The 11,758-nt window shown below is 48.2% G+C and overlaps 1 protein-coding gene across 2 annotated transcripts in view; it reads right to left on the bottom strand.

Annotated features, from left to right (window-relative positions):
- Positions 1-919: 919 nt before the first annotated feature.
- LOC119827729 (lactase-phlorizin hydrolase-like) overlaps positions 920-11,758 on the bottom strand; it is a 34,206-nt gene continuing 23,367 nt past the window's right edge. Inside the window, exons 10-18 of one of the 2 annotated variants that reach the window (XM_038349576.1) lie at positions 10,935-11,225; positions 10,090-10,288; positions 8,881-9,083; positions 6,698-6,807; positions 4,660-4,794; positions 3,654-3,877; positions 2,341-2,574; positions 2,150-2,161; positions 920-1,508 (exon numbers count right to left, since the gene is read on the bottom strand). In XM_038349576.1, the coding sequence (XP_038205504.1) occupies positions 1,303-1,508; positions 2,150-2,161; positions 2,341-2,574; positions 3,654-3,877; positions 4,660-4,794; positions 6,698-6,807; positions 8,881-9,083; positions 10,090-10,288; positions 10,935-11,225 (1,614 nt within the window). In that variant the 3' untranslated portion in view covers positions 920-1,302. Of the gene's footprint in view, positions 1,509-2,149; positions 2,162-2,310; positions 2,575-3,653; positions 3,878-4,659; positions 4,795-6,697; positions 6,808-8,880; positions 9,084-10,089; positions 10,289-10,934; positions 11,226-11,758 lie in introns of both variants that reach the window. The other variant, XM_038349575.1, reaches the window with a different exon arrangement.

Below are 11,758 nucleotides of genomic sequence, written 5' to 3'. Positions count from 1 at the left end.
ACATGTCTATAATCCCTGTATTCTTAAACACAGGCCTAATTAAAAGCTAACCATAAATTCAAGACCAGTTTTTTCTGTGTAGAGTTCCAAGGAAAGCTGGGGGTATAAAGTGATGCCCTCATTCAAAACATGCAAAATCAAACAAACCCATTTAGCAACTTTTCATACTAACACAAAAAGAATGCGTTCACTAAAGAATTCCTGACTGCCAACCTAGTCATGGAAACTTTGAATAGGATTTTTAAGATAATATGTGTGGCTAGTGCTTTCCTGCATGTGTGTTTGTGTTCCATATGCATGCAGTAACCACAGAAATGGAAAGAGATAATTGGATCTGCAGGACTTGAGTTCAGACAGTTGTTAGCTGCTGTATGAGATGCTGAGACTCAACACCCATGTCCTCTGGAGGAGCTGGCAGAGCTCGTAACTCCTGAGCCATGTCTTCAACTCCCTGGATACGGATATACTTTATGTATATACTTTAGGTTAGGAATGCTTGTAAGAAACACAACTACAGACATAATTACTCTTACTTTTAAATTTTTATTGTTTTATGTGTCCTCTGCCAGCATGTATAACTGTGCATCACATGAGTGCCTGGTTTCCAGGGAGACCAGAAGAGGGCATTGGATCCCCTGGAGTTTCCAACAGTTATGAGCTGCCATGTGGATATTTGGAATCAAACTCAGGTCCTCTAAAAGAACAGCCAGTGGTCTTAATTGCTGACCATCTCTCTAACCATATAACAACCTTTTAAAGTTAGCCAAACACTGGTGGTGAGGGGCTAGGCCAGAGCTTTCTATTTGATAGGCAAGTATTTTTCCGTCATACTATCTATGTCTCTGACCTCTACTGTGTCCGATCCCTGCTCCCTCTTAACCCCAAGCAGGATTTCACTGTGTGGTTGTGGCCGGTCTCAAACTGGAGCCCCTCCTGCCTCTGCCTCCTGAGTGCTAGGATTGTGGGCAGACGTGTAGTATCACGACCAGACCTGCTTGTCACTTGTACTTATCTAGTTTGGAGTGTGCCATCAGACACTGAGATGAGCGCACAGAACCGCTAGACAGTTGAGTCTCTGCATTTCCACAGGGGACCTTGCAAGTTTCTTGGAGTCCACAGGAAAATTGCCAGTACTGAAGAAGATGCTTTTTCATTTCAACTGAGAACTTAGAAAGCTTCAAGATAGAAAACCATCTCCCACAGTGCAGGAAGCCTTGATGAAAGATCTATTGTGGTCAGGAGTCTGTGCTAGCGGGCACAGGGCACAGGGCTTCTCTGCACAACAGAGGAGCTGGCGACTCCTCAGAAAGAAGACACTGGACTCAGCTCACTTTGGCTTGGCTGTGTTTCCTGGTGCTTGGAGCGCTTGCAGTATTTGTACAATAGAAACACCAAGCTACAGACTCCAAGAAGCAGAAGAGCAAAGAGCACATACAATGCCGTCTGTGCTTCTGTGATGCCCAGCATCAGCCCCAGGAAGGGCACTTTTGTCTTCACAGGGCTGGCATCTAGGAGAGGACAATGGGGACTCAGGCTCTGGCATTCTGGAAAGGTCCCACTGATCCTGGAGTCAAGAGACTGCATAGTACCCTTCTCCCAAACATACACAACAAAAGTAAGCTCACCGCTGTGATGTCGGCATGGATCGCCTTCATGGTCGTGTTTTTGTATGTGCATACCATGATGCTCATGTATGGACAGAACATAACATTCAGGAGGTCTCTATTCCACTTTGGGCTCCTAGTATTAAACTCACGCCATAACGCTTTTTCCTACAAAACCATGAGCCATCTCGCTGTGCCACCCCCCACTGCCACATCCTTTATTCACCTGAGACTGATCTCACGTAGCTCAGGCAGGCCTCAATTGTGCCAGGTAGTCATGGATGACCTTGAACTTCAAATTCTACTGCCTCTACTTCCTAGGTGCTCAGATGCAGGGCTGGGCAACTGTACCCTGATTATGTAGCACTGGGTATTGACATAGCCATTTATGTTTTATAGTCACCCAGTAAGTACTAGCTGTAGTATTAATACAGTCCTTAAACCTGACCTAGAAACTGCCTGGAAGTGTCTGTCCTTCTCAAAAAAGGTGCAGCAGCGACTTCGAGGTAGGACTGGAGGAATCTAGCTCTGCTCATTCCCACAGCAGGGCCCAGGCTCTAGGGTAAGACAGGCTCTGGACAGACCTGCAGCAGCCCAAAGGTCCCTGGAGCCCATGCTAATGAACGGAGGGGACAGAAGGGCAGGGGAAGGCCAGGAACTAGAGGAAGGCAGGTGGAGAGAGCAGCTCCCTCTCACCCTTGACCACACAGTGTTGGTCCCTCCCAGCGCCACCTACCCTCTGGTTGCTGGAGACAAGGGTGAGGTCCTTGTGCAGGGTCAGGAAAGCCATTGCAGCGCACTACAGAGGCATAGAACTTGGCCGATGCCTTGGGGATCCTTGGCAGAGAAGGGTCTGAGCGGTTCACAAAGTGCACACCAAACCTCTCTGCAAAGCCTGTGGCCCATTCGAAGTTGTCCATCACGCTCCATACCGTGTATCCTCGAAGGTCCACATTATCCTGCGCAGTGGCTAAAAAACATGCCGAGTGTGAACACTCACATGAAGACCCTGTGTGCCAGGTCTCCTGAAGCCGGGCTCATAGTTGCCCCCCCTGCTGTGCTTTTTGGACTGTGAATTCCAACTATGAGGCCCTTCCTGTGTGCTAGCAGGTCCTCTACAGTGGACATGCGGAGCCATCGGTATCTTTCTAGAAAGTCTCAGTTCTGAATGGAACTAGGATAGCCTGAGCTAACCCCACAGCTTTCTTCTATAGCTCGGGGATTGGTCTGAGTCAATACCTTGAAATATCCATGGAGAGGCAAGAACGTTTAGAATCAAAAGATGAGCCGTAGTTAAGACTTCCTGTCTGTTCCCTTAAATGTAGAGTAGCCCGGGCTTTACATACACAGATAAATGTATATGCATATACATAATATATATGTATGTATGTATGTATGATATATATATATACAAATACATAATATGTATATCACATAGTTTGTAGCTATGTGTTCTTATGAGTGCTGTGTGGTCATGTAGAGGACAGTGGTGAGCCTCAGGTTCTGTCCAACTTGATTTTTAGACAAGTAGGCTAGGCTTCCAGCCAATGAGCCCCAAGGATCCTCCATTATCTCCCTCCCCAGTGCCGGGATTACAAGCACCCACTACCACACCCAGCTTTCCTCACAGTGTCTGGGATTGAACCCAGCACTCACGGTTGTACAGTGAGCACTTTCCCACCTGAGCTAACACCCCAGTCCTCCTGCCTTGCAAACAAAAGGCCCTGGAGCCACCAGACAACTCTTGTCTGCTCACAGAGGAAAGCAATGTGAAGAGACGCCAAACAGCAAGAAAGACTAAGGGTTGCAGAGGACTCAGGTCAGAAACTAACTCAGGCCAGTTCAGGAAACTGGGTTTACTTGCTGTGGGTAGGTGAGTCTAAGAAGGAAAAGACCTCTGTTTCTAACCTCAAACAAATGCTCAAACTCCTCCGAGCAATGGGCCTTGTCATTAGTGTCCCTGAGGGACCACACTGCCCTCCTGCAGACACCTATGTTCCAGCAAAGAAGGGGCTCACTGGGGCTAGGCAGTGAGGTGGGAGCTCTTACCTTTGAGGGCTTCATTGATGTAGCTGCTGAGGTAGTAGATCCTGTCGGTGTCATTGAGTTCTGGGTCCCCTCGTCTGGTCACCCCATTCTCTGTGATATATATTGGAGGGTTGTTATATTCTTCCTTTAGCCAGTTCAAGATCCTCCGGAAGCCAAAAGGGGTCATCTTCAGCCAGAAGGAGCCAGAGTCTGGCCAAGAGGTGTCTGCAATGGTGGCCACGCCCCTGCATGTTCACAAGGTAAAGAAGATGTCTGTACCGGCGGTCGGAGGAGTTTGGAAATAACCAAAAATAGTCCTTTTATAATAAATCAGTTTTAATAAAAGGAGAAATAAGGGAACTTACAGAGCCAAGGGTCCAGCGAAGCAGAGGGTAACGCGGGGGACAAAAACAGGGGGCTCCTTCCGGCCCCGGTCCTTTTTAAAGGTACCGTACTCCCCTGGGGCAGCCACGCCCCCTGAACGCAGGGATTGGGCCAGCTGCCCCAACAGATGTTTTGTTTATAATTCCAGAGGATGGCCGCGGCTGTGACATCTAACCCTCTGTGAATTGTATTCACATAGGGCACCTCACACTAACATGAACAGCTCCACATGTCCCCAACTCCTGTCTCCTGCTGAAATGTAAATGCTACCGTCAGAGAGTAGGTCCCCATGTAGTTGCTGTGATCTGAACTCAGGACCTCTGGAAGAGCAGCCAGTGTTCTTAACCACTAAACCCTCTCCCCAGCCTTGTGCAAGAATATCTTATTCTGGTTTCTCAGTGTTTCCTCCATGCATTTATACTATTTATATAGCACAGATATAATAGTTTGGTCTTTGTATTGAAAAAGAAGCCAAGGACATGTGTTAGGGAAGCAGCTGGGAGATGCAATGTCACATGGCTGTCACATGCTGTAGCCATCAAGCAAACCCTGGTATCCAGACCCTCAGGTGTGTTCTGAGGACAGACAGACCTGAATCTACACTGGGAACTTCCCTCCTCAGGTATCCTGCTGTTTGTCTTACCTGTCTGCATCAAAGGAAGAGATGTCAGCAGGATAGTCTAGGTTGTAGGCCAGGACAGTGGTGTAGTGGTTGAACCCGAAAAAGTCAAAGGTGCCGTTGATCCTCTTCTTCTCACTCTCTGTAAATTCAGGGAGCCTGAAAGAGTCAGGGGAAGAATCTGGAGGAATCACACTTTGAGGAGAGACTGTCTGGACAGGGTAGGCGCACTCAGAACTCCAGACACGTGGTTACGACTAGAGCAGCTCCTGCAGACGGAAGCTCTTCAGGTGATGCTCCTGCCTGCTGCTACATCCCTTCTCCCCAAAGAGCCACTCTGCACACTGGTCTCATTGTTGTGGGTATGCTCCCTGCAGGCTGTATCCCACCCCTGCCCCAATACCTTCAGACATTCTAAGTTTTATTATGTATGATAGGTTTCATAACCAAGCCTGCATCTGAAGTAATTTCTTTTAACTATTCCTTTGTGCTCTTAATTTAGTCTTTGCCATACATGTCCTCCCAGCTCACACTTTGCTCCTCTCTTTTCCTGGGCTTGCTTCATTCAGGTGCCCTCTGCTGTCTGTCCTTATTAATGGGGAAGTTTTGAGAACTGAATGTTGGATTGTGGACTTCCGTGTTTGATTATTTCACTGAACTGTGTTCTCAACCCTTGCTTCTGTCTCTGGAGTCTGTAATGGCTCCTCAGCTGTGGCTTCAAGGCCACGTCCCTGTCCGGCTTCCATGTGGCCCTGCCCTGCAGCAGGCTCCTTACAACTCTACTGTATAGATTCTGTTTAGTCTTCCTCTGTCTGACTCAAAGCCCTGAGACACAGTGACTTCTGCTGCCCCAACTTCTTGTTCTGAGGCCCAGCCCTCCAAAACCCTGCCTTGGCTCTGAAATCTCCAGGTCGACCAGCCTCCTGGTCTTTGGACTTTTCTTTGTATTATAGAAACTGAGGACTAGAATCCCATGCCAGCTCATCTTCCCTGCTGGCCTGTCAGCATTTGGAGGAGCCAGACTCTGCCTATGAACCCTACCACTTAGTTCTGACCAGGTGTGCAGTAGCTGCTGACAAAGCTGTGTTCAGGGCCCAGAATGCCCACTAGCAGATTGCTACATCAGACACAGTGGCATAGCCTTGCACATCAGGACCGCCCTACATAGGCCAGGTGTGTGCCACAAGGTAAGAACTGCAATTTTGTGATAGGAGAGAAGGTAGACCTGCAGAAAAAGACTCAAAGGCAATTAGGAATGGCTGTCTGCTGAATTTCTATCATCCTCTGCGGGACACTTGAGCTAGAGTTGGGCTTTTGAGTCTTTCTCCGGAAGGCCAGGAGCCATCTTTTTGAGCCTTTTGTGGAAAGGTTTTGTGGATGTTGGTTTTGAAGGCAGGCAGCCTTGCACTGAACATCACTTTGGTGGTGGAGCTCTCTGGCCCTGACCTTTATTACTCTCTTTAGTATTAAGAGCACCTTGGAAACCATAACTTCCAGTTGCTGCTCCCAGGAAGAGAGCTGAGCAGGGAAGCAGGGATGCTCTGTTGTAAACCACTGCCATCTGCTGGCCAAGTGAGAAAAAGCACGTGCTTGACAGTCCCCAAGCAATGGCTTTCTCTCAAGGCCATAAACAGAGCAAGTAAGCAAAGTGGGGGACTAGTTCTTGAGCAAGGCAATGGAGTTGCATAGGACCGGGTACTCTTGGGACAGTTTCCATGGCTATCCTGGAGAACAATAACAATAATGGCGACTGTCTCACCAGGCACGTTCCCGTGCCATTATTGTGCTCATCCATATATCAGTGGCTCACTGAGTCTCATCAGAAAACCCTCTTTCTGCACTAGCTGGGAATTAACAGAGAGTCACACCTGGACAAGGTGCAGAGTGGGAGACTTTGGAGCACGCTCATAAATGGGTGTCTTTCTCAAACCCGCCCAAGTGTCTTCCTGAGTTTTACAGATGCTATCACATGCCATCTTCATAGCAAGGACGCAATTCTAGGCATGGTGTCCTTCCTGGCACTGACACACCGCTCACTCACCACTGAGGATACAGCACTGACCTTGACTTGGTGAGGTTCTCCGCCAGGCTCCTTTCAAGTACCCGTGTCTTCATCACCTCTGGGTAATCTCCGTTTTTGAAGATGGGGTGTGCAAACCAGCCTCCCATGAACTGTGGGGGGGTAAATCGCTGTTGAGATTGACATGGGAGGGAGGCATCTCACCTCTCCCAGGTACCAGCAGGCTAGGGGAGGCTGTACCATTGGGGTCACTCTCTCCCTCCTGTCGGGGTCTTCACTGAACATGACTGTTTCCTGCTGGCATCTGCTTATTATACTATAGACTTCCAGGGACTGTATAAGCACATCCTTCTTCTGAGAATTAGAAATGAGGGGCAGTGGAGTTCCTCAGAATTTAAGGAACTCTTGGCACCCAGACGTGACGGCTACAGCCTCCTCTATAACCTAGTGTAGGCGAAGCAGGAGCTTATAGTGGAGGAAATTAGCATCAAGTCAGTGCTGCATCCAGTGAGGCCTACCTATGACAAGGTCTCACTTAGCACAGGCATGCCTCAGACTTGCTGGGAAGCCAAGGATGCTTGTGAACTCCTGATCCTCCTGCTTCAGTCTCCAAAGTGCTAGGCTCACAGGCAAGCATCACCACAACCAGGCTCATGCAGAGCTGAGGACAGAACCTTAGCTCCAAGCACGCTAAGCAAGCACTCAACCAATGAGTTTCCTCCCAGCACTGTATAATTTGTCTAAATTATCATTATTAGCTGTGGAGGTGGCCTTGGTGGAGGTGGAGATGGAGGTGGCAGCAGCAGCTGGGGTATGCGCATCTGTGTGTATGAGGTGGAGTGGGGGCGGTGCCATGGTGGACAAATGGAGGTCAGAAGACAACTCTGTGGAGTCTCTTCTCTCCTTCCTTCTTATTTTTAAATTTATTTATATTTTATGTACATTGATGTTTACCTACATGCATAACTGTGTAAGGGTGTTGAAACCCTCACAACTAGACTTATAGACCCTATAAGCTGCCTTGTGAGTTCTGAGAATTGATCCCAGGTCCTCTGAAAGAGCAGACAGTGTTCTTAACTGAGGAGCCATCTCTTCAGTTCTAAAGAAGAACTGATTTCTTTCCTGTATTTTTTAAAATGTGTATGAGTGCTCTATCTTGTGTATTCCTTTCTGTGAGAAGAGGGCATCAGGTCACACTGTACATGCTGGTGAACCACCACGTGACTCTTGGGAATTGAACTTACGGCCTCTAAAGAAGTAGCCTAGTGCTCTTATCTCATGAGCCCACTCTACAGCTGCCTCTCCTTCCTTATTTTTTCAGCCCAAGAAAAAAGCTTTGGTGACTTTCCTAGAACTAGCTGTACAGACCAGGCTAGCATCAAACTCACAGAGATCTTTCTGCCTCTGCTTCTTAGGTGCACCAGGCTAGCATCAAACTCACAGAGATCTTCCTGCCTCTGCTTCTTAGGTGCTGGGTTGAAGGCATGTGCCACCACTGCCAGGCCTCTTTCCCTCTTTACATGGGTTCTGAGAATAGAATTTAAGTCACCAAGTTTGGATTGGCAAACACTGAGCCATCTTGCAAACCCACACACAATTTTTTTTAAGACTTAAAACAGTCTCTGGCTGGAGAGAAGGTTCAACAGTCAAGGAAACCTGATGCTCTCCAGAGGACCTGAGTTGCTGTCCAGTAGCCTGGTCATGTGGCTCACAACCATTCCCGGAAATCTGATGCCATTTTCTGACCTCCACAGGCTCCTGCACTCACAGGCAAACATGCATACACAGAATTAAAAATAAAATAAATCAGGAGGTAGTGGCACACACCTTTAATTCTAGCACTCTGGAAGCAGAGGCAGGATGATCTCTGTGAATTCCAGGTTAGCCTGGTCTACAAATTAAATTCCAGGACAGTCAGGGCCACACACAGAAACCCTGAATCCAAAAACCAAAAAAAAATTATTAAAAAGTATCTTTAAAACAAAAAAACCCTTGGTCTCTTCTAACTCATCCCCTCTGTCACAGCAACATCTTGAGTAAGAAACATCTAGTTCAGAGTTGAAAACCTTGAAGAACAGAACAATTAATCATTTCCCTTCAGAATCACAAAATTAAGAACAAAACTGGCTTAGATCTAAATCTTCGATTCCTGGTCTCCATCTACATTTTTCAGAGCACAGTGGGAGAGGAGATAGCCAAGAAGAGATGGTACCCAGAGGACACACCTGGACGTGCCTTCTGGCAGCCTCCACGTCCTCCTGCTTGGAGGGATCCCTGGGCTCAGCCCAGTCACTGCTGATGGTGATGGAAATCACACCTCCCTGGTTGGCACGGTACTTGTCATTGTAGAGATGCCAAGCCTCAGCGTGAGCCTTTATTAGGTTGTGGCCGACAGTGTACGGAGCCGTGCCAGGCCTGGAGGAGATTCCTGGAAACACACACAGGAATGTCAGCAGAAAACACCATCCTCCCTGTGTATGGGAGGAGGGATGTGACACCTGGGAGACTGGCACTCCAGTCCCTCATCTCCTTCCTCTGGATGGCAGACAGTAGTCAGCCTCATAGCGCCTTTCCCAGGAGAACAGGCAGCAAAGAGTGCTTGGAAGAAGGGGATGGATTGTTTGTGGGCAGCAGCCAGCAGCACTCTGGCTAAGAGAAGGTACTTGATCTATGGTAGCTCATGTCCCCTCCTCTGGTGGGACTTCTACTATGATGTATGCTCAGTTGACATCCTAGAGGTCTAGGTGACACCATGGAGTCAGGACTGGAGGACACACCCAATGTCAATAACCACATCACGAGAACAAGTGCTCAAATCAAAGTGCCAACTAAGAGCCACAGAAGATGCATCTATCTTGACTTGAGAAATACCTCCCCAATCCATTTCAAGCTCTCTCTCTCTCTCTCTCTCTCTCTCTCTCTCCTCTCTCTCTCTCTCTCTCTCTCTGTGTGTGTGTGTGTGTGTGTGTGTACAGGAGCATGTGTGTGCAGGAGCATGTGTGTGCAGGAGCATGTGCTGACATGTGTCAGTGTAGGTGGAAGCCAGAGGCCAGCCTTAGGTATCATTCACAGAGAGACCATTTACTTCTCTGTGACAGGATCACTTGTGGACCTAAACTAGGCTAGACTGAGGGAAATGGGAGCCCCAGAGTGTCACCTGACTCTGCCTTCCCAGGGCTAGTGTTACAGATGTGTCACTGTACCTGGTTTTTCTGTTTGTATGTTTTATGTTTTGCATGAATTCTGGCGAGAACTCAGACCCTCAGACCTGCACCATAAGCATTTATAGCTGAGCCCTCTCCGCAGGCCCTTAGAGGTAGGGACTGCAAAACACTGCCTGACAGTGACTTCTCATGACATCTGGGCCCCAGGGCTTCACTATCCTGAGACTGTCATCATCAAAACAGCTGACAAGTTGGATCTAGGACATTTACCTGGAGCATACACCCCACTGCCATAGCCATGGGCAGCAATGACGTAAGGCTCATTCAGTGTCATCCAAAACTTCACCTTGTCCCCCAGCCTCTGGAAGAGCACATCTGCATACTCCTTAAACAGCTGCACAATTGTCTCATTCTCCCAGCCCCCGATGTCTTGCAGTGCCTGGGGCAGGTCCCAGTGATGTATGGTCACCTGCGGGGAAGCCAGATCAATGTTGTATCCACCATCTCTCAGGAAGCCAGTGACATGAGACAGGCAAAGACACGGAAAGTTCCAGGGAGTTCTGAACTTTCTCCACGGCAGGGAAGAAAACATTTCATTCTCTAACTCTGCACCATGTGAACCTATGGACAATTCAAAACCCAAGTTACAAAACCATTTAGGTGCTTGTGTGATGGCTCATCAGGTGTCTGCCACCAAACCTGATGATCTAGATTCAAACTCCAGGATCCACATGGGGGAAGGAGAGTGGTCACTCCTATAAAGATGTTCTCTGATACACACAAATTCTGGAGTTGGCAATAGTCTTGCCTAGCATGCATCAAGCCCTGGGTTCCATCCTTACAGCACGGTGGTGCACACCTGTAAGCCTAGCACTATGAGGTGTGGGATACAGAACAGAAGTTCAAGAACATCTTCAGCTACATAAGGAGTAAGAGGTCTGCTGGGGTAATGGAGACCTTGTCTCAAATGTAGATAAATAGTTAAATACATAAGACCGTATCTGATAAATAGATATGAGAAGCAGGCAGCACACCTTAAATACATAGAGTAAATGAATAAAATAAAATCTTAGCACTCTTGTATAATAAATAGAGGCCTCAGGGACCACCCTCACCTGTGGTGTGATGCCAGCAGCCAGCAGTGCATCTATCAGTCGAACATAGTAGTTGAGGCCTGCTTCATTGATGAACCTGGTGGTTCCATCTGGGAGGACTCGAGGCCAGGAGATGGAGAATCGATAGTGGGATACGCCCAGGTTCTGAAGGGCCACCACATCCTCAGCAATCTTGTGGTAACTGTCGCAGGCCACATCTCCATTGTCGTCATTCTCAATCCTCAGTGGTGTGTGGGAAAATGTGTCCCAAATACTGAGTCCTTTGCCATCTGCTCTCCAGGCACCTTCGATCTCAAGATGACAAGAGGTGGTCTAAGCCACTGACCAAATACATTCCCTTCTGCAGCTCCCTGGGGAGCCTTCTCTGCACACCCTGCCCCCAGTTACTAAAGTTGCCCTGCACACATGGCAGCATAACACTGCACTCTGCTACCGTGCTGGTTTCCCAAATCACCATGCAGTGTAGGCGTGTGTGCGTGTGTGTGTGTGTGTGTGCCTGAGTGCTTGCATGTGTGTGTGTGTGTGTGTGTGTGTACGCGCATACGCACTCATGCACATGAGAAACAGCCTCACATAGCCTAGGCTGGCTTTGAACTCTCATCTAACAAAGGAACCGAGTACTATACTGAGTCACATCCCCAGTTCCAAGAATGGGTATCGCATTTTAGTTTTCCAATTAATGCTGGCAGTGGGGTCTGGCATATGGTGGGTACTCACCAAAGGTTCTGAGTGAACAATTTCACATCCCCTACCACCTTAACTACAGGCAAGCATACTGCAAGGATACTGGTGTGGAGAAAGTATTTGTAGTCCAGATGAACATG

Source organism: Arvicola amphibius, chromosome 12 (assembly GCF_903992535.2).
Source record: "Arvicola amphibius chromosome 12, mArvAmp1.2, whole genome shotgun sequence".
In the NCBI taxonomy this organism is placed as follows: Eukaryota; Metazoa; Chordata; class Mammalia; order Rodentia; family Cricetidae; genus Arvicola; species Arvicola amphibius.
The sequence above is the reverse complement of the archived record's forward strand: the minus strand, read 5'-3'. Positions and strand labels throughout refer to the sequence as shown.